Source organism: Sciurus carolinensis, unplaced genomic scaffold, assembly GCF_902686445.1.
Source record: "Sciurus carolinensis unplaced genomic scaffold, mSciCar1.2, whole genome shotgun sequence".
In the NCBI taxonomy this organism is placed as follows: Eukaryota; Metazoa; Chordata; class Mammalia; order Rodentia; family Sciuridae; genus Sciurus; species Sciurus carolinensis.
In genome coordinates, this window is record NW_025920128.1 from 421,526 (window position 1) to 444,627 (window position 23,102).

At 54.1% G+C, this 23,102-nt stretch overlaps 1 protein-coding gene across 2 annotated transcripts; it reads left to right on the forward strand.

Moving 5' to 3' along the window:
* The first annotated feature begins 1,072 nt into the window (after positions 1 to 1,072).
* Gcsaml (germinal center associated signaling and motility like) lies at positions 1,073 to 21,646 on the forward strand. Of its 2 annotated transcripts, none has more exons than XM_047537601.1 (5): positions 1,073 to 1,241; positions 8,071 to 8,130; positions 14,211 to 14,260; positions 18,246 to 18,274; positions 19,082 to 21,646. In XM_047537601.1, the coding sequence occupies exons 1-5, from the start codon at positions 1,213 to 1,215 to the stop codon at positions 19,313 to 19,315; spliced, it is 402 nt and encodes a 133-aa protein (XP_047393557.1). In that variant the 5' UTR covers positions 1,073 to 1,212; the 3' UTR covers positions 19,316 to 21,646. The 2 variants fall into 2 exon arrangements, with proteins under 2 accessions (XP_047393557.1, XP_047393558.1); XM_047537602.1 differs by lacking the exon at positions 14,211 to 14,260 and adding an exon at positions 2,016 to 2,163 and having other exon boundaries at positions 19,082 to 19,191.
* Positions 21,647 to 23,102: the final 1,456 nt, after the last annotated feature.

A 23,102-nucleotide genomic window follows, 5' to 3' on the forward strand; every position in this document is an offset into this window, starting at 1 on the left:
GCGATTGCAGGGCCTGCAGGGGTGGCATCCCTGGGCACCTGTCACAAGGCAGGATGCTGACCCAGCAGACAGAATCAGAATCTGCACCCTGGCAGGTCCTTGATGACTGGCACAGGGGAGAGAGTTTGGGCAGCGGAGCCTGGTGTGCTGGCTCTCAGGTACGACCCAGGTGAGCCACGGCCTGCCCCAAGGTGTGCAGCACCCTGGCTCCACTGCAGAAGTAACCATGCGAAGCTGACAACCGTGGGCGCAGAACCCTGCGTTCTGTGGTGGCTGGCAGCTGAACCTCTCAGCTCTGGTTTCCCACTGGGGGAAAAGGGACGAAGTAGACCAGCTGCAGCTTCTAATCCTGCCAGTCGATTTCGCCTTGGCGGAACCTCAGGGAGCGGCTCCCTGTAGAGCTCTGGCCAGGCCCAGGCGGGAGGCACGGCAAGACCTGGCTCGGCCCTGACCGCAGCGGCTGGGCAGCTGATGGCTAATCTGCCCCTGACGGCGGGGCCTTGGCATTATCATGGGGACCAGCTTGCACTGTGGCTCCAGTGGGCGGCCGGGCAGGAAGCCCAGGCCGGATGGCAAGCCGGCAGGGCCTGCATCCTTCGTCCTGCCTGGTCAGCCTGGAGGTGACAGCTGGAAGGAAGGCGGCTGCTCCTCCTCTGCAGGAGGCCTCCGGGCCCCGGGCGCACGCCTCTCTCTCCATCTGGCCTGGGAAGCCCCAGACTCCGAGGAGGTGCCCTGATGTGCCATTTGACTCTCACGGCCAGAGCCACGAAAATACACTCCATTTTCCCTCTGCCTAAGAAGATGCTTCCTGTCTGTGAGCTGGCAAGGAAGAGCACCGGGAGTCTTGAGCTCTGGCCTTTGAGGAGCAGGCAGACACCTGCCCTGTCTGGTCTTGTGGTCGTGCATTTCCTCGAAGCCCAGAGCCGAGCATGAGCGTCGCCGCTGTTCGCCCTGCTTTGCCCACGCCCCCTGCGCTGTGGGTGTGCACCATCTCTCCCTCACACGCGTGTGCACACACACACTGTCTCCCCCCCCCCCCCTTCAGGGCCGTTCCTGCTCGCTCTGTCCTGCCCAGCCCCGGCCGCGAGCACTTGGCAGGAGCTCAAGCCAGTGGTCAGAGGCCACGGGGACCTGCACACTTCGCGGGGCGTTGCCCCGGTCAAGCCTGCCCCAGTGGAGAGAAGCTGGAGCTGAGAAGCGCGCCCGTGGGAGATGGGGAACGCTCTTCCGAGAGAGCTCAGGTGAGTCCTGGCTGCAACGCTGCCTTTCCTGGGAGAAGGAGAGTGGATGTGGTGCAGGGTGGCTGTCCAGGCTGTGCCACAGAGGTCTGCTCCGAGGGCAGCGTCCTCGAAGGGCGTGTGGCCGCTCCCGACCGCGGAGCCAAGGGGGGTGTTAGGTGCAGAACACGAAACTAGCGGACAATGGGTCAAATCCGAATTTCAGAAAACAGGCAGGTTTGCTGTTGTGGTGAGCGCACCTTGTGTGATATTTTGGGCCTTGTTACCGGTGGAACTGACACTGAGAAGCAATGCATGCGCATCTGAAGTGAAATGGGAATCTGTGCTTATCAGGCAGCCCGAGACCTCTGCCTCTCCAATCTCTCCACCCCTTCTTTTTCCCTTATCTGGGACGTAGGATGGACCTCCAACCCACCAGCCTCTGGGTTGGCAAGACAACGCACAGCCATCCAGGGGCCAGAAACTGACCCAGAACTCGCAGGCGGAGGCGCTCAAGGAGTGCCTGGTTCCAACCCCCCCCCCCCCCTGCTTCCGTGTCTGGCAAGTGGTAGGACAGGGGAGGCAGCAGGTGCGGCCCTGCTCACGTGTTTCTGAGTCTTGAAGGACTGGTGTTACGGCCTCCTCTCTGCAGTCCCCTCTCCCACAGCCCTTCCAACACTCTCGCCTTAGCACAACTACATGGGTCTGCCCGGGGCAAGCCCCGTGGCTCCTGTGCTGCAGGGCCGCTTTCCTTCCCTGGCTAACGCCTGAGGCCCACTCCTTGCTTTGCATCTGTAGGTTCCTGAGTTCTGCTCTTCTTCCTCTGGACATCGCGTCCATCGCTGACTTTGCAGCCCCCCTGCTCGGTGTCTCCTGCCTGGGAGACTGTCGTTCACGGGCACACATCAAGGGCCCTGCCGCCTCTCTGGAGCTCAGCACAGAGCAGGTATTGAAGAACGTGGGCCTAGTTAGCCCAACTAAATATGCTTTTTGCCCTTTCTGTCGTAAGTTTGCTGAATGCATCTTGTGCTCCTGTCAATCTGATCAGGGGCTAATGTTCTCATTTCAAGTGCATGTCTTGGCTGGCAGATGTCCTGCTCCAAAGTTAATTTTCAATCACATTTACTTGTTAAAACATCCATTCTGGGCTGGGGTTGTAGTTCAGTGGTAGAACACTTGCCTAGCTTGTGTGAGGCACTGGGTTTGATTCTCAGAACTGCATATAAATAAAATAAAGGCCTATTGACAACTAAAAAAATATTTAAAAAAATCCATTCTGCATGCTCTGATCTAACGCTTCATCTTCCTGGCTGCTGCCAGAAATTGTTCTTTCCATATTCTGTGGATAGTTCCTGTCCGTCTACAACACTGAGCACACGCTGCCCATTGTCCTGATTCCACCACGGCTTGCGTCTTTCAGATCATGTGTTGTTTGACCACAAGGACAAGGCCTTTTTACATTCTTTGAAGTCCCTGGAACGCCTGTTGACCCTGCAGCAATACGGCTTTAGGTCGACGTTCCTGGCTGGATTGCAGTTCAGGAGCTCTCAGGCAGGTCGAGGGCAGTGATGACCTGCTTGGGGATGCAGACTTAAGGGGTCTCTGCTTCTCGTTTTCTCCATGTGTGGCTTTTAAAACGCTCTCACTTATACCTGTGACCATGTTGGCAGCCTCTGCGGGGAGGTTCCCGACTTCACTTGCTTTGTGAAAATCACAGGGCGAGAGGAAACAGATCAACCAGCCAGGTTCAGATGAACCTGAACCCGGTGGGACCCGGTGGCCGTGCCTGGGCTTGGAAGCTCCCCCTCGCTCTGCTCTTTGGCTCGTGCCTTCTGCTGAGGCTCCCACGATTCCCCTCCAGAGAGCTTGGATTCCAGCTCTGGGTTGGAATCTGGGGAGGGGAAGAGGGAGCAGAGCCTGTTCTCCAGGGAGCCTGGTGCTTGCGTCATAGTGGAAGCTCCCAGCCCAGCGTCCTCTCATGCCCAGGCACTCACCTCGGGTCGGGGGCTGCAGGGGAGTCTGAGGTCCGGGGCTGCAGGGGAGTCTGAGGTCAGGGTGTGCTGGGAAGTCCAAGGTGGGGAGTTGTGGGGGAGTCGGAGGTGGGGGGCAGTGGGGGAGTCCAAGGCTGGGGCCTGCGGGGGAGTCCAAGGTCAGGGGCTGCAGGGGAGTCCGAGGTGGGGGGCTGCTGGGGAGTCCGAGGTCGGGGGCTGCCTCTGACTGTCAACCTGGGAGGAAGGTCGAGCGAGCAGGCAGGAGAGAGAAGAGGCTGCTGCTCGTCCTGTGTCGGGAGCCCACTCCCTGGTGACAGTCCTCGCCCCAGCAATGCACAATCAATCCGTCGACAGAGCCGAGGCCTCAGGACCCCGCCACCTCGGGAAGGTCTCCTCCCATCCCTGTTGCACTGGGGACTAAGTTTCCAACAGGTGAAGTTGGAGGGACACCCTCAGACCATAGAATTCCAATACTTCTTAATGGACTTTATTTTTAAGAGAAATTTGAGATTCACAGGAAAATCGAGTGGAAGGTTACAGGGATGTCCCATGCAGCTGCTGTCCTGCCTCCACCCATGCATGGCCTCCCTGTGTTGGCATCCCTTGTCAAGAGTGGCACACACAACCAGTGGACTGACCAGGGCACCCCATTGTCACTTGGAGTCCGCTTTCCATGTGGGCCCACGCTTGGTGGAACGTCCTTGAGTTTGGGCAAGTGCATCCTATGTGCCCAGCACCCTCTGGGATACAGTCACTGCCCTCAACTGCTCTCTGCTCCACCTGTTCATCCCTCCCTCCCTTCTTACCCTGAAAACCACGACTGATCTTTCATTCATTGGTTCTATAGTTTTATCTCTTCTAGCACATTCTGCAGTTGGAATCACACAGTAGATGACCGTAGGGTGGCTTCCTTCCTGTGGTGATATGCATCAGAAGAGGGTTTAGTTTCCTGGTTCTAAGAGCATGAAGCCCACGGGACTTCTCTGATAATCTAGATGGTCTCTGCGGGACCCCTGCCCTTGGGACGGTGGCTGGTGCCTCCCCTGCCTTCTGGAAGCCGGCCCGTGGTTCCCAAAGGGGTATGGGGGTGCAGTGTGGCTCATCTGTGGGGTAAACATCAGGCAGAAAGTGGGGGGGCTTCTTCTGCAGACCTCTAGCTGGAGCATACGTCAGGCCAGAATGCAGGATTCTCTCCACCTGCTTCTACCTGCAGCCAGTGAGGTGTGTGCCCACAAGCTGGATCAACTAAAAACAGTGAAGCAGTTCCTTAGTAAGGATGAAAATCTGAATTGTAGATTGCTCGGTTTATTGTTCTTATCATCTTGAATATCTTCCGACATCTTTCTTTCTTTTTCTTTCTTCCCCATTTTTTATTAGAGCTTTATAGTCATGCATAGTAGTTGGGTTCATCCCAAGAAGCTGACACTGCATGGGATTCGCTTTCAGTTCATGATTCCCCCTTTTCCTTCTGGTCCTCCCTCCTCTCCCCCATTCCCCTCCTTTACTAAAGTTCCTTTCACTGTCTGTTAATTTATGTTTGATTGGTTCTCTACCTGTGCATAGAGATGAAGCTCCTGTCTTATATTATACATGCACATGACATGCTTGTCTAAGCTTCCTTCCGCATTGCCTCCCCTTACCCATCCCTCCACTCTGCCTCTTGATCATGCAGCTCTGCAAAATGGCAGCAGTGTGTGAAGGAAGGGTGGAAGAAGAGAGGTCAGATTAGTGCACCCTGCATGCACGCAGAGAGGTCAGATGTGATGTGACCCTGCAAGCACACAGAGAGGTCAGATGTGATGTGCACCCTGCAAGCACGCAGAGAGGTCAGATGTGATGTGCACCCTGCAAGCACGCAGAGAGGTCAGATGTGATGTGACCCTGCATCCATGTGTGGAAATACCATGTGAACCTGGTCATCCATACCACCAGTGCATGTTAGTGGAGAAAAGATTATAATTGAAAGAAAGTTTTAGTCATGGAAAATTCATCCTGTCCCCAGTGGCCTCAGACTCAGCCCAAATTCCTCCAGACAACGATGTTTAGAACTTGGCTTTTTGAGGAAATCTGAGGAACTAGGGGCATGACTCAGTGGTGGAGTGTGTGCCCAGCATGTGCAAGGTCCTGGGTTCAATCACCAGCATGGGAAGAAAGAGTTGAATCTGCATAAGTGCTCACAGGGAGGCCACCCACGCCCTCTCAGGACCAAGTAGCCAGAATAAATCTCAGGTGGTTTCCAGGGCGTAGGGCTCTTCTCTGCCCCATCTTCTTAACGAAAGAAGATGCCAAAGATCTTTTCTGTGCATACTGTACTCCATTTGGTTTTCTTGATTGGCGCAGGGGCGTGCTCTGAGTACCACAGATACTCCCTGTGTATTGGCCACTGCAAATATCTGTTCCTACGAGACCTCGCTTCACTTCACGGTTTTTTTTTTTTTTTCATCAGAAACCTTAAATACTGATGTAGTCAAACACATACATTTTTAACAAATGGTTTGTGGGGTTTTCTTTTGTTTGTTAAAATAAATTTCCTTGAGTCGATTTCTGTACTGAGGTAAGGTTTGTACATAGTGAAATAAGCACATGCTAGTTACTGTGACACTTGCTGATTTTTACAAGTGCACCTGCCCACAGTTACCATGCCAACCCAGGAGTTCCCGATGCTCCTACCAGTGACTCGCCTCCAGACACTGCCGTGGTCTCTGTTGCTGGGTTTGTCTCCTGTGAGGGGATGCCTGTGATGTGTCCTCTTCTGTGCCAACTTTCTTTCTCCCACATTGCGTTGGAGAGATTCATTCACACTGTGCAATCCTCTCTCCCTCCCTCCCTCTCTCCCTCCCTTCCTTCTTTCCTTCCTTCATTCCTTCCTTCCTTCCTTCATTCCTTCCTTCCCTTCCTTCCTCCCTCCCTCCCTCTCTCTTTCTTTTGTTGTTGAATGCCCCAGAGTCTGTTTGTGTGCAAATATACAGGAGTATGCTGAACGTTCTTCCCCTGATGGCATTTGGTTGCTTTCAGTTTGGGCTGTTCTGAGTGAAGCTGCTCTAAATATTCATGTCCAAGTGTCACTGTGGGTGTAGGCTTCTGTTCCTCTGGGACTCTAGGTTACTCAAGTTTGTTTTCTGTGCTGGCGATGGAACCCAGGGTCTTGCGCACAGTAGGCCCTGAGCACTCCACCACTGAGCCACGCCCCAGCTCTGCCTCACTGCTGGATCTCGGTCTTTGTTCGGAGTTTTCTTCCTCTGACTCGATACTTGTACCTTCGCCTTTAGATCTTGACTCTCCATCACTATATGGCATAAAGTGGGCTTTCAACTTTCTTTTCTCCAAGATGCAAGACAGACTTTGCAAGGTCATCTTTGGAAGGCCCATTCTTTTCCCGTTGGATGTGGTTCTTGGTTACAGATCAGCGTCTGTGTTGGTACTGGATCTGCTTCTTCGTGCGGCAGATCCTCCAGTCTTGGTATTTCCTTTTGCTGCCCCTCACGGACGGCACGCTGTCCTCTTAGTACCACCGTTGTGAGCACAGTGCTGCTCGTTAGTCAGAGTCACTGTGGGAAGCAGAGCCAGGCAGATGGCCCTGCAGCCGGGAGGGCCTCCACACAGCCGTGGACACCTCCAGGCTGTGGGGCAAAGTTACTCTGTGTGGTGGGAGTTAGTGTCACTAGCGTGTTGATCTGAAATTCCAGCTAGGTCGCTCCAGTGCCACGCACTATCAGGTCCTGCTTTTTGGTTTACTTTTGGGTAGGTAAGTCACTAACTGGGTCACTGAGGGCAGATACCGCCTGCCTCAGGGTCTGCCCAGTGGGACCACCACCCCTCCAGACTGGGCGCGGTGTGAATGCCGAGCCGACTCCACGTCAGAACTCTCCTGCAAGAAGACGCGGCCCCTCTGGAACCCTGACCTCCTCTGCGTTTTGCAGACCCTGCTCTCTGCTCAGGGGCCCTGCAGGTTAGCATGCAGCATGCTTCTTGAAGGTGTGCCAGCGACATTAGGGGTGGCCTGGCTGATGCTGGGGGACAGAGACCTTTGACAAAAATGAAAGGTCGCGATGACTGGGACAGCTGGAGAAGGTGGGGAGTGACTTTGGAGGACGGGATCTGTCACTGCCCAGGAAAGGTCTCCCCTGAAGCAGGAGCATGCACAGAGGAGAGGAGAGGACCAGCGCTGGGGAGTGACCGGGGGACCTGGCCTTCTGCTTGGTGCGTGCGGATGGAGAGATGCACATGCTCACAGTCTGATCTGGTCGAATCTGGGAGCAGACTGTGAATCAGGAAAATCCCAGGGGAAAACACTCAGAGACGCTGCTGGGGTAGCGGTGGAGTTGGCAGCCTGAGCAGCCGCGGGGGGGGGGGGGTTTGGTCCATCATAACCTTTGAGTTAACCGCACAAGTTACACGACTTGTCTGACCTCAGCTTCGCTGCTCAGCTATTGCTTGATGCCCAGAACAACAATTAGAAGCTGTCCTCGAATGCAGGGCCCAGGGCCCACGGGCCTCGCCCTGCAGGGCTGAGGACCAGCGCTGGCTCTGCACTGGGCTTTCGGAGAAGCCGCACTGCCCCGTCCTAGGGTCTTCATACCTTGCCGGGCGATTCGCCCCAGCCTTCTGGAGACTCTGGAAATTTTGCTGGGCTGACCATGATAAACCCAACCCTGGAATTTTCTGATTCCTAGGTACGGGACCCAGAAAATAAAAGGTTGGACTACAGCCCTTCTCCAGTCAAGCTGGTTCATTTCAGAAATGCCCGTCAGTGCTGAGAGAAAGATGTGCAGCCAAAGGAGCAGCTTTCCTGGTCAGGAGCCGGAGAAGGGGTGACAAAGTGGAGGGGTAATGGTCTCTCTCTCCCCTCTGTTTCCATCCAGCTGCCTGGGAAAGGAGCAAAAGAAGAACAGGAAGGGAAACCGAGGAGTGAAAAGGAGACGGTGAGCAGAGACTGTCAGGCAACTCCCTCGGGTTCACTCCCAGAGCCTCGTCCTCAGGTTGCTGTCAGAGCCACAGAGCCAGGGCCTTGGCGGTTGCCTCTGCGACTTGGGGACAGGTTAGGTGCTGTCGGTCAGAGAAGCAGAGTGAGTGCAGTGGTGCTCTTGGGAATCCTGGCCTGGTGACGCTCGCCCGGGGCCCAGGGGCCTGGGAGCTGAGGCAGGAGGGTCACCAGCCTGGGCAACTTAGCAAGGTCCTGTCTCGAAATAAAATATGAAAAGGGTGTGGTTCAGTGGTGGAGTGCACCTGGGTCGAGGCCCCAGCACCCCGCACACTCACACACACACTGACACACACACTCGCTGACACACACTGTGACACACTCACACACTGACATACACACACTCACACACACACTCACACGTACTGACATACACACACTCACACTGACACACACACACATACACACTCACACACACACACACTGACATACACACACTCGCTGACACACACACACACATACACACTCACACACACACACACACTGACACACATTCACACACACAATCACACGTACTGACATACACACACTCACACTGACACACACACACATACACACACTCACACACACACACTGACATACACACACTCACACACACTCACACACATGTACTGACACACACACACTGACATACACACTCGCTGACACACACTGTGACGCACTCACACGTACTGACATACACACATTCACACACACACTCACACGTACTGACATACACACACTCACACTGACACACACACACTCACACACACTCACACACACACACATGTACTGACACACACACACTGACACACACACTACATACACACATGCACACACACACACACACTGACACACTACTAACACACACTGATATACACACATGCATGTGCACATGCACACACACATACACACACTGACACACATGTACTGACACACACATACTGACATACACACACTACATACACACACATGCACACACACACACACTGACATACACACTACTGACACACTGATATATACACATGCAGGTGCACATGCACACACACATACACACAGACATACATGCACTCACACACATACTGACATACACACTCACACACATGTACTGACACACACACACCGACACACACACTACATACACACATGCACACACACACACACTGACACACTACTAACACACTGATATACACACATGCATGTGCACATGCACACACACATACACACACTGACACACACACACACTGACATACATGCACTCACACACATACTGACATGCACACACACACATGTACTGACACACACACTACATACACACACATGCACACACGCACACACCCTGACATACACACTACTGACACACTGATATATACACATGCATGCACACATGCACACACACACATACACACACACACACACTGACATACACACACTCGCTGACACACATTGACATACTCACACACTGACATACACACACACACGTACTGACACACATGCACACACACGCACACACATGCACACACTGACATACACACTACTGACACACTGATATACACACATGCATGCACACATGCATACACACACAAAGACATACACACACTCATAAACACACTGACATACATGCACTCACCCACACATACTGACATACACACACTCACACACTGACACACACACACTCACACACATACACACACTGCTATACACACACATGCACACATGCATGCACACACACTGACATGCACACACAAATGCACACGCACATGCACACACACTGACACACACACACTCACACTTGCACACACACTGACATACACACACACTGACACACACTGACAGACACATGCACATGTACACACTGGCATACACACACTCATACACATGCACACACATGTACACACATGCACACACATATACACACATGCACACAAACTCATATGCAAACACATGCACACATACGCATGCATGCACACATACTCACACATGTATACACACATGTACGCACACATACATACCCACTCACACATGCACACACATGCACAATGCACACACATGCACACATATGCACACACTCACATGCACACACATGCGTGCACACACACATGCAAACACACATACATGCACACACGTGCACACATACTCACACATGTATACACACATATGTGCACACACGCACACACATACCCACTCACACATGCACACACATGCACAATGCACACACATGCACACACATGCACACACTCACACACATGCACACACATGCATGCACACACACACACAGGTGCACGCAGGGTTGCTAGCTGGAGTAAAGGATGCTTGTTCTCAGTTGATGTCTGCAATGGGCTCCTTTCAACCTCTTTCTCCTGGAGTGGCCAGGAGGATCTTGGGAAACCGTAGTCTAATGGTACCCTTTCCTTGCTTAAGACCATTTGCTTTCCACTGCATCCAAAGCAAAGCCACACTCTTCGCCAGGACCCCCAGGTGTGTAGGAATTGGCTCCTGCCCACCTCTCCAGCCTCATTGCTCAGCCTCCGCCCTTTCCCAGCCTTCTGGGCCTCCTGACTTCATTTCACGTTCTTTGGGCCAGCAGCTCAGCTCCCCTGGGGACGGTGCACCTGCTGTTCACTGCCCGTCACTTCTCTGTAAATGCTGCTCCTGAGCTTGGGCTGAGGGCAGTGTGGCCTCCTGGAGGTGCTGGCCCCAGGCCTGCTTGGGAGGACCTTGCTGCTCTTCTGGGTGGGCTCTGCCCCGGCGCCCATGGCTTTCTGTCCCTTACGCATCGCACTTGCATTTCAGGTCCTGACCCCTGGGATTCTGTGCCTGACCCTGGCTCCGTGGTCCCCCTCTCCCTTTGCTGCCCACTTGCCTTTCAGGCCTGACTGCGGTGATGCACGGCCCCGCTGTCAGCCCCCTGAACCTCCGCGGGGCAGAGTGCAGGAGCTGCGGTGCTCGGCCCCGACCCCGGCCCGGCTTCCAGGCACGCGAGACCTGACCGACTGGACGGCCAGGCTCTGTGTCTGTGCCCTCAGCGTCCTTCCTGATCATGAGACCCCAGGGTCTTGGTGCCTGTCTCTGGGTGGCCCTTCTCCTCCCGAGGGAGGACTGGCCGCTTGCGAGCGGAGCTGCCGTTTAGAGCCTGGCTGTCTGACAGACTTTCATCTCGACTCTGCACAAGGTGCGCTTCCCGAGTCAGTCCGCAGGGACCGCAGGGTGGCGGGCCCACCCCGTGACGCAGGCGATGTCCAGCTCCAGGCTGTGCACTGCATCGAGCGGGCTTTCCTCTAGCATTCCACTTAGCAATTAAAGAGGAACCGAAGAAGCCTTTTCTTTTATGAGGTCTGGAGCCAGATCCGGGGCTGGGAAATGCTTCATGCCTCCACCAGCCCTGCCGTCAGTCAGTCAGTCAGTCAGTGACTGACACCTGCCTCCAGCAGCCCTGCCGTCAGTCAGTGACTGACACCTGCCTCCAGCAGCCCTGCCGTCAGTCAGTGACTGACACCTGCCTCCAGCAGCCCTGCCTCCAGTCACTCCATAACGGAGGCCTGCACTGGGTTCACCCTCTGATTTCTTCCTGCTACAGGGAGTGAAGCATGCACATCTCTGAGCGGCAGCGAGTCTTTATTACGAGTAGACAATGACTAAATAAGAGGTGGTGCGCAGCTTCAGGCATCCCGGCCCACAGAGTCAGGAGCAAGGGCCCGGGAGCCTCCTCAGCCCGTCTGGCGGGCGGTCGGGCAGCATCCGAGCGCCCTGGGCCATTCCATCCGAGTCGTCCCGTGGGGGGCGGCCCTGAGCCAGCGCTCCTCCTGGCTGACGTTGCGGGTGGCGCAGGAAGTTCACTCTCCGCGACTGTTTCTTACTAGAGCGTCATTCATCTAGCCCGCAGCCTCAGTCATGCGTGGATAAGGAGAGCCGGGCCCTTTCCCTGCAGCTGGCTCTGGGGACGTCATCTGTGGAGTCAGGATCCGACGATCTCCACCCTTTCTCACACAGCGCAGTGCGCTCAGGAAAAGACCCAGGCACGGCACCGCGGGCAGCAGCCCTGGCCTCTGCCGCCCCTCGCCCGCGGGGACGCCATCTGGTTTCTGGTTGCTTCTTGCAGGGTGTGGCCAGTCACTGCTTCGTCCTCACTGAACTCTGTCTTTGGCGGCCCTCGCTTTTCTCCTTCCTCTGTCGCTGTCCTGATCGGTCTGCACCCTAGACTGTCGTGTCTTTCCAGCCCTTCCTGTGGAGAGCGGGAGTGTGTGAGGCTGAACTGTGAATGAGGTTCCGTCTGTGTGTGCACAGCCGATCTCAGGGAGGCGGCAGGTGGCGGCCACAGGAGGCCGGGTGGGTGGTGGCAGGAGAGGTGGCCGGTGTCTGTGGCTGCAGCAGGAAGAAGGAAGAGGACGGAGAGGCGCGGGCCAGAGGGAGGCAGCTGCCGGCCCCGGGCTGGAGGGACGGGCCACCAATGCCAGGATCGGAGTTGCCTTCCGAGTGAAGTGCAGAGTCCGCGTGTGGGCCGCCCCGCAGCCCCGGACACACTAGAAACCCACGGCTCAGGCTCCAAGCAGGTGGGTGGTGGGAGGGCCGCCCCTGAGGCCACTCTGGGGTGGATGAGGCCAGATTCTGGGGCGTGTCCCCAGCCTTCGCCTTTTGCCACCTTGCTCTTCTCTCCTGAGATCCGAGGAGCTTTTGACTTCAACCCTGTGCTGAGGTTCTGAAGCACACTGTCTTCCTCGCGCCCGGCCGTGCGGTCTGCGGCTGCTGCTGCTGGGTTCTCTCAGTCCTCTTGGCCAACGTGTCCCCGGGAGACGGTCACCCACGCTCCCTAGGTCCTGGTTTCCCCACAGTGAAGCCATCCTGCACCAGCCTGGAGGCCAGGCCGTGGGGAGCGAGCACAGACCAACCCTGCCCACCTGGGCGGCTTGGACCTGAGGCCAGACCTTGGGGCCAGGAGAGCAGCGCCCTGACTCTTCACTCCCGTGCTTGGCGGCCACCTGGCCGCGCGGCCACGGCCACCTGCTTTTTCCTGGAGAGCTCACAGGTCACAGGTTCCCAGAGGAACCATGTCTAACGCTTGGCAGCACATTTTTTCTTTACTTTTTTCTTTTTTCAGGGGCGGGTACCGGGGATGGAACTCAGGGGCACTTGACCACCGAGCCACCTCCCCAGCCCTGTTTTGTACTTTATTTAGAGACGCGGACTCACTGAGTTGCTTAGGGCCTGGCTTTTGCTGAGGCTGACTTTGAGCTCTCGATCCTCCTGCCTCAGCCTCCTGAGCCGCTGGGACTACAGCCGTGCGCCACCAGGCCCAGCAGTACACTTTCTTTTTGGTGATTCTTGGACCATATTTTTATATCACAGCTGTGCATTCCTCCATCCTCCAGCTGTGCACGTTCCAGCTCCCGGCTGCCGCACGTGTGTGTGTGCGTGCGTGTGTGTGAGTGTGACCGTGTGCGAGTGTCTGAGGGTGCGGAGGGGAAGGCGCTAGGACCTGCCTCGCTGGGCGTGTTGCGCGGACACCTGGCCACCGATGCCTCGCCCCTGGCTGGCGCCTCTCTCCTGCGAGCATGGCTGCTGAGCCGGAGGCCAGCACAGCAGCGGCCTCGGCGGCCTCCATGCTTCCCCTTAGGCTCAGGCTGGGAGGCAGGGAACGAAGGTGCTGTGTTGGCAGCCACGGCCCAGGCCTTCCCTCCGTGCCCCACGAGGACTCTCCACTCCTCTCACGGCTGGCCCACACTTCCAGTGCTGCCGCTCCTGTCTGTAAGAGCTTGCAGGGCCCTCTCGCCCGCACCCTGAAGGGCAGCGAGGTGCACGGACGTCCAGCCTCCCTGTCCAGCCTCCCTGTCCAGCCTCCCTGGGACGTCCCGCCGCCCCTGCTCGCATGCGCTCTGCGGGAGGCAGCGCGTGGCGTGGAACTGTGAGTCCCGCGCTTCCTGACCTTCGGTGCCCTCCAGCTGCACCGCTTTCCTGGAGGCCCCACTGTTCAGAGGGCTGTGCTGCCGCCGGGAAGGGTCTCGGAGGACCAGAGGACGACCGGGCAGCTCATTTCTTACCTTGCAGGCAGGAAATGGCCGCGGCTGAAGGGGAAACCCACAGTCAAGAGGAGAGCGGTGAGTCCTTGCTTCCTCGCACGGGAATGTGGATTCAGCCATCCAGGGTCTGCACGAGCAGCGGCTGCTAGGTCTTCCCTTCTCAGACCGTCGACCTAGGTCTTGCGGTCACACTGTCCTTGATGTAGGTTGAGCCATGCCTCACAAACGTGTGAGGGCAGTCATTAACCAAAGCCTCCGGATTTTAGTGTCTGTATTACTGTTTCCAGACAGTGCCGCTTTGAACATCGGCTGGCGATAGAGTGCATTTTGTCTTTTTTCTTCTCTCCACCTGCCACACTGTCTAGGGTGGTAATCACGTAATTATTCAAAACAGGCAATTAAGAATAGTGGTGTCAGTCCCCGAGGACAGCTGTGTCTTAAGGACACTCGTTTTCTTCGCTTCTCTCCTTTTCTTCTGAGGCGTAATTGGCAAATGAGGCTGCGTGGTGGTGAGGGTAGGCCCAGGGTGTGAGGACCCCCCACACGCCAGCCCGCGGCCGGTCACCACGCACAGGCGCTGTGCCGGCCCCGCAGTGCGGGCCCCAGGTACGGTTGGGCGTGGCCCCAGGCCCCTCGCCTGCGCTGCAGGCTGCCCGGGGTGGGGGACCGGCTCCCCTCCTCAGCTTCCTGCTGCTCCTGCGGGTCTGCTCCTGCCTCTTGCCGCCCTGGGGGCTTTCCCCGCCCACCCACCCCCAGCCTGTGCTTGCTCCCTGCTCCTAGTGAGCGTCACTGGCTGTGGAGAGCAGAGCCACCAGGTGCCACTGCAACCCCAGGCAGGAGGGCCTGACCGAGTCCCCGCGGTCGCGACAGGGAAGTGTCACCTGGCGGTGATGTCAAGTGCGCTGTGAGTGTGGTGGCACCAGACCTGGGCAGGAAGGCCATTTGTGCCTGTGAGTCATGTCAAGAGCCTAAGGCCGCTCCTGCGGCTGGCCTCCGACTGGAGGACGCCCCGTCTTAATCCTGACCCGGCGCTTGCACTTCGGCTGGGGCTCGCATCTCCCTCCTGAGGCTGCCGCCTCTGATGTCACACCGCCTGGGGTCCTCAGCCACAGCTGCCTGCCTGCTTCCCTCTGACACTGCACCTTCATGAGTCCGACCTGGAGTGGAGGTGGTCCTCAGCGATCCATCCTTCAGTTATTTTATTCTCTCTCTCGCTCTCTCTGGAGTCCTGAGGACTGAACTCAGGGCCTCACACATGCTAGGTAAGGGATCTACTGCTGAACGACACCTTGGCACCAAGTTCACGCATTATTGCTATTTTTTAATGGAACCACATTTTGGATTTTATTAATGCTTTTACAGTAGAATATCTCATTCTGTACCTACTTCAACTGGTGTATGGCTGATCCAAATTTTAAAGGGCTCACCAGATATTGTACTGCTTTTGTAAAGAGAGCAGACAAACTTGACTTGATGTGGCCATCCTGGAGTCATTCAGGTGACTAAGCCTGAAGAACCTGCTGGGTCCCTGTTCTCCTTGGGTTTCAGTGTGTGAAGCGAGGTGTCTGCCTCCTCTCTGCTGGATCTGTCAGCCTCTGTCCTCGGGCTGTGGACCATCATGATGTGGAGGCGGGAGGGGCTCAGTCTTCTTGAAGTCAGATTTTGACCAAAAGACAGAAGTTGACGGAGCTGTGACGTGCACCAGGGAAGCTGGGCTGGCTGCCCGCGTTTGAAAGGAGTGCGTGTTAGGCGTTGGCACCTCTTGCTTAATTCAGTGGTGTCGTCTGCCACTCACACGCGTCTCATGTTTGTGAAGACTCAGACCCAGCAATCCTCGAACAGGTTAAAAAACGAAGTCAACAGGGGATGCAGTCAAAATCAATGCCACATCTTCATGCGGTCAACCTCCTGACTCTGCAGGGAAGTTGTTCTGCTTCTGGCTGGTTGGTCTGGTTCCACGGGTGCCACGCCAGCTGAGTAGGTTTGGAGAGCCAGTGAGATGCTGTTACCAACTGGGCGACAGCGTTGATCTTGCCCACGATTTCCAGTCCTGGCGAAAGTCACAGAACATGTTTAAGGGCCTTTTCAACCCATATGAAACAGATCCAGGAACAACAGCATTTGTCCCACTATCCAAATCAGGGGTCGAGGTGCAAAGCAGGTCTTTACGGCCATTTCCTTGGCCCTTCACTCAGGCCCTGAGCCACAAGTTGGAAGCCCGGTGGTGCCACGTCCCGTGTTTCCATGCTCTGAAGAGCAGGGACCACAAAGAGGCCGGTGCTCTCCACTCTTCCCATAAGCCCTGTGGGATCAGTCCTGTAGACTGCGTTCTGCGTCAGGTGGCCACAGCTGAGCCTTCATAAGCCTGCGCCCTGTGTGCTGTGGATGGTGAACTCTTTATGTCCCATATTTAGATGTAATGCATCTGCTCCATCTCAAAACCAAACCAGGTGACTGAACTAGCCCAGACTCTCAAACCTTTGTGAATTTCTTTCTTTAGGCATCCCTGACATCAGCTTCTGCAGCTTAGCTGCACTTGGGTTGAACTTCAGAAAAGAGCTTTCAAGGCATACTTGGATTACCAGATTTATTTAGAACACGTTCCCTTTGCATTTCAGAAAGCAATGCAATACTCATTAATGTGTATTAGGACTTGGAGAAAGGGAGGTCTTCTTTGCCATTTTAGCAGCTACATTCATATATTTCCCCCGTAGCCTGATGTAATGCTGTCCCTCAGAAAGCCATCTTCCTCTGCAAGACAACTCCCGTGGGTATTCAGGTCAGGAGAATCTCGTTCCCAGGACCAGAGCCGGGAGCTCCTCTGAGAAGAGACTCGAGGCAGGTTGGGATTCAGGGTGCTGCGGTCAGACTGCATCAGATGCACCTGCTCTCATGCTTTTGCAGTCAATGCCCTATTTTCAAATGAAAAGTCTGCGAGAGGTCCAGTCCTCCAAGGTCCAGACCTCCAGAGGTCCTCCAAGCAGCACTGGCCTGCTCCTACTTTGAATAGGAAACTTAAAAGGATTGTTCCTAAATATTGTAACAAATTCAGCACCAATAGCAACACTTTACCCAATAGTCTGATTTCTTCATGCCTCTCAGACGCACCTCCAGAACTGCCCATAGGTTGCGTAACTTCCTCAGTCTATGATCATAAAGCAGTCCGGAACTGAAGCACACTTATCTAATTAGACCGTTAGGTATGGCTGCATTGATAAGGGCACATGGTTACACGAATGTATGTAGCATTCCTATTTGAAATCAATGCATTGGGCATGACTTTTTATTTGTGAAGAACAGTTAACTATTAGAAATTCTTAACTATTAGAAACTATTAGAACTATTAACTATTAGAAATTATTAACTATTAGAAATTCTTAGCTTATTTTGTTCACCAGCATCTATTCAATTTACCTAATATGCCTAATAATTGCTAAGATTAGCTATCAAGCAGATTAGATTGTAGGTTTCAGAATCAGTCACTTTTCTTCTTACGAATTGAGATGGTCGCCTTACTCAGTATTTGGTGAATTCCCTAAGGTAGTTGTTTATTCAAAAAAATGGTAAGTAGTGGATTTCAAGTCACTACAAATTGAATACAATTTCCTTGTATGCAAATTGCTTCAGGGTTCACAGTTGAAATCAACCTGAACTGTGTGTTTGTATTTAATTTGAAAGAGTTACTCTTGCTATTGTGGATCTGTCGCCATCATGACGGGTCCTCTTTAAGAATCATGAGATTGTCCTGTGGTACTCTCATTGGATTCATCTCGGATTCACAGCTTTCATGGTCTGCTTCCCCACTTCACTGCCATGGTGTCTGTGGACGTTTTGGTACCAGTCCTGGGTCGCCGGTGGACTTGGTGTGTACCAGCACACAGAATGCAGGGTGACCTGCCTCTTTCTTGGTCTCGCCATTCAGGGGAGCCTGGGCTTGTGGGGCGGGTAAGGAAGGGACCAGGCCTCTGCAGTTTGACCACCAGCTCCCTCCTTCCTTTCCGCTCCCTGTGGGGGTGGAAGTCACAAGTCTCACTTTCTTTTCCTTTTGTTTTTTATCCTCTAGGTAAAGAATTTCTATCCACTTCTAATCAGGTAATTAAAAATCATCAGGATGAGCCCCCAACTAACTTTTATTGCATTTTTCTGATAAATGTCAAAATACAGATGATCTTATTCAAAAGTAGCAACTGCCTTTCTTCACTTACAATTTCTAAGTGGACTTAGAGATATCTTTTGTATTTTAAATAATTTACCTGGTAATTTTAGTGGATAAAGAAAGGAAATAAAAACTTGAAATATTTTAACTGGTTTAGATGATTAGAAAGTTATTGTTATGGTCCCAATTTTGCTGACACCTAATGTTTTAATTTTCAAAGCTCTTATAACAAAACAGATGAAATCAGGTAGGCTTGCACTTATTATCTGAACACAATATAACGTTTTTCGTTTAGCTTCCACATCCTGTCTGTCCCTGTATCCAGAAATTAACATGCATGCTTGTGAACATGATAGAAATCAATAACGCAGAAAACTACATCACGAGCATCTCATTGATTCAATTAGTATATATTAAAGTTTTTAACTTTTTCTTTCCTTACTAATTTTATTATTAGCATTTTCTCTTACAAAAAAAAAACCAAAAAACTGGTGTTAATGACTCGGTTTACTTTTCGAGATCTGCTCACTGTGTGACCGCAGCGTGTGGCTGGTTTCCGTATTGGAGGTCTGCAAATCCTTCCCGCCTCTGTTACTGGATGTGGGGCAGAAGCAGACCGGGCAGTGGCCTGCTAGGCCGAGGTCCCTGACCCCGCTGGGAACGGGCTTGGGCGTCCTGGGTGAGAACCTGGGCGGCTGTGCGCAGAGGCGAGCTGACCCCGTCTGCGGTCTCCCCCGGTGCAGGACTCCGGGAACGGCGGCTCGGAAGAGGTGTGCTACACGGTCATCAGCCACGCGCCGCCGCGCCGGCCCTCGCTGAGCGCCAGCGACCACGGCTACGAGAACGTGGACTGCGCCCCGCGGCGCGCGCTGCCCCGCGGCGCCTCGGAGACGGAGTACGCGCAGCTCAGGGCCCCAGCCGCCAGCCCGGCCGCCTGCTCCGCGGAGAACGACTACGAGCTTGTGCTTCTGCGCTAGAGCCGGCAGCCGCCCCACCGGGCCCACGGGGCCAGGCCCGGCGCTGACGCTCGGGGTCGCCACGGGTCGCGCTGCGCTGCCCGGGTGGCTCGCGCGCGGCGCCCCTGTGACCCGGGGGAGCCACCTGGTGAAGCAGCCCGCGGAGAGTGCGCTGTGCGTGCAAAGCCTGCGAGCGGGAGGGTGGGGACCGCCCGGGGCGCGGTGCGCCCCGGCGGGTCCTCGCAGCTCGGCTCCATCTCTCCACGTTGCACGCGCGGTACCTCCACCTCCACCGGCTCCTTTGGATATGTGGTCGGCTGGCTTCTTAAACCCTCAGACCCAGGACCAGGGGCAGACTCTGCTGCCCTGATACTGACCGCCTTTGTCTTCTCCGTGTGTGTGTCGGGGGACCCGACAAAGGCAGGGAGGCCAAAGGACTCGGACGTGGCTGCCCGTCTCTTCTGTCCAGCCCTAAAGATGAGGATTCTTCTAAAAGATCAGTCAAAAGTGAAAACACAAACGGAACGGAAACCCCGGCGCTCACGCTGTGCTCGCGGCTCACTGCAGGGGCGTCTGCTTTGAATTTCCGGGAAATCACAGCCGGTCCTGCTCGGTGCCTGCATTCCCCACGAACTTCAGATGACGCGCCCTTCCTGCCAGCGGGCCCAGAGCCTCGGCAGGCGCCGCACGTGCCCCCAGCCTCGGGGTCCCCGCTTTCCACCCGCGAGCACAGCGCGCAGGACGCCAGCCAAGCTTCCACTGTCGTATTTGTTGCGTGCAGATTTTGACTGAGTTTTGTGCTCCCTGGCGGTGATGTCAATGTATGAAAGACCTTAATGGAAATCTTACAACTCCAGAACCGTCAGCTCGTCAGATGCGTCGGTCCTGTAAAAATCAGACCACTTTACAGAAATGACAAAATTATTTGCTCCCTGTGTGTCTCTGTCCTCATTCCCAATGTATGATGTCTGGCATTTAAGGTGAGATTGAGGGGCTGTGGCAGGGCCTGGTGGGAACCCCAAGGAGGGCCACAGTAGAGCTGGGGACAGGGAGGCCTGGGCAGTCTGGAGCTAAGTCCTCGGTCATGCCTGTTCATTCTGCTAATGGACCTTTTGAGGAGCAGGATTTATAATTTTGATGAGGACAGAACCATGAATCATTTTAATGTTTTGCTTTCTGTGTCCTAACCAATCATTGTACCCTCCTAAGTAATGAACATGTTCTCCCATGATTTTCTGTTAAGCTTTGTGGTTTTAGCTTTTCCAGTTAGAATTCTGATGATCTCAGATCAATTTTGTTCAGTGTAGTGTCATGAAATTATATTCTCAGATTATATTGAAATGTAACCATCTGTTAAGGGTCTCCTCTCTGCATTAGATCACTTATGTGACAAACATTGCTGTTGCTTAACATTCTTGGTCATATTGTCACCAAGAAAGGTGGGAGGTGTTCCTGCAGAGGGGACCTCGGCTCAGGACCAGGGGGGCTCTTGGTGGGTTTGATTTAGAAGAACTTCAGCACATGTTGTTCAGACAGAGTTATTTGGGAAAGCAGATGCACATTCAAGGGGGGAATCGGCATCTGGAGAGTGAGAGATGTGCTTCTGGGGTTCTGGGCTCTTCTTCATAGGAACCTGGGTGAGCGGTGGGCATGGGAAGTTGTGTAGGGAGGACATCAGTCTAGTGGCCACAGATGGTTGGTGATGATCTGATGCTTCTCAGGATCCTCAGACTGACCTGGTCTCCATTACTGATTGGTAGATGATGCTGGAAAATCCCCTGACTTACAGTTTTCTTAAAATACATGGATAAGAGATGCAACTGGGTTAAGGGACCCCTGCATGCTTTTACATTTAAAACACAAAGTACCTGCAGCCCTGCCTGGCCTGAGTGGACAGGATATGTCACATTCCTCAGTAAATAACCACTTATCTGCAGGGGAAATGCAGGCCTTGAAATGCTGATAAGAACACAGCCATCCTGTAGGGGGGACTTTTGTGGCCCTTACTCAGAAGCAGTCGGCATGGGCCAAAGTGACCTAGAGTAGTCACGGTAGGGGGGACTTGAAGGTCTGATGTCATCCTGCTGTCAGTCAAAAGTCAAGAGCTTTCTGGGTTCTCTGGAAACTTCCCTGGGAATGCCCCAGTAAGACTGGAGGGAAGCAGAGGCACAGTGTCCCTCTTCTCTCTGTGAGGCCCCTCTCTCTCCCTTGAGAGTCCCTTTTTCCCATCCTTCCAACAAACTCATGCCTGCTTCTCTGAGTGACAGGTCTGAGACTGACGTGATCACCAGAATTGCAGTTCTAAGGGGGTCTTTGTGCTCAGTTTCCCTGAAGCTTTTGCAGAAGCTTCACCCCGTAGCATGATTGATTAAGTTTCCAGGGTTGAATGCCTCCTTGGCACGGCTTTCCTCCCGGGAGGTCAGCGGTGGTGTGGAGCTGGAGAGTCCACCCTGCTGACCTTTCATCATACACCTCTAGAGATCCCCTGCCATCCACTGGCTGGTCCAAAGCAGGTGGGCCAGAGAGGACTCTGCCCTCAGGAAATTCCATGGGCTTTGAAGGCTGTTCGCTAGGTGTTGGGAATTGGGGCAGGGGAACAATTTTATTTGCTTTTTATTTTACCACATATAAGTATTTCCATTAAACATTAGTAGCTTTTTCTTCAGAAGTATGCAAAGTATGCATTGTGGTCCACCAAAATAATCTTTCCTCTTTTTTTTTTTTTTTGTCAATTGCCTTAACTTTAAATTTCCACAAGAAAGATCACGACAGTTTTCATATTTGCACCTTGTGCTCCAAGAAAACCCGGATTGATTTGTGAACCCAGTGCTGCGCTCGGGCCGCACCCCTCCCTGACCACTTTCTTGCTGGCCAACCTGTACTTGGCTCCTCTGAACTCTCCCAAATGGGCCTGATGCTCGGCTTCCATTTCAGTCTCTGCGTTGTCCAAGTTGAGCAAGCAAACCGTGCACAGGTGCTGAGGGACACCCTCCCGACCACGTTCTGATCGGGTTCCTCATCCTCCACCCCAGGGGATGCTGGCGCCCTCGCCTGCCTTCAGCAAGAATCTTGTGGGATCACGTTGGTCGGTCTTGGTGTTTCTTCCTAGAAATGCGCCAGGCCCTGACCACGCTGCTCCTCGGCTCCCAATTCCCCCATCCAAGTTTGTGTCTGGATTTGAGCCCAATCTCTCCCCCCGACTGCAAAATCCCAATGCAATAGACAGATCACATGAGGATAACTGACGCCGTCCAGCAGAGTCAATTTGGCACGGGGGACAAAAGAGTAGCGAGGCTCTTGAATTCGGAACGGTTTATTGATGAATCAGGAAACCCGGGAACTGGAACCTCCAACCTCCAACCTCCAACCTCCAACCTCCAACCTCCAACCTCCAACCTCCAACCTCCAACCTCTTTAAAAAAAAAAAAAAAAAAAAAACCCAGTGCTCAAGGAGAGCCAGTTTATATCCCCTCCAGGAGGCGAAGGGTAGGGCTGACACCAATTATGCAAAGATTAGGCGAGGAGCTAGCTGCCCAATCATGGTAAAGGTCAAAATCAGCCGGCAGGATCAGGAGCACTCGGGAACACCTGTGCACGCTTTGTGTGAGTGGACTTAATTGAATAAGGCCAATGACAAATCACCTGGGTGTGCTTATGTCAATCAACCTCCTCGCCACCGATGTGATCAAAGCAACCTCTGGCTGACTGCCAAGCGCCATCCCGCGCCGTCCGCACGGCATAGCCCCCAACAGATAACGAAGGCAGGTTCCCTAAGAGTGTTTTATATGGGCTTGGAAGAGGTCAGGGG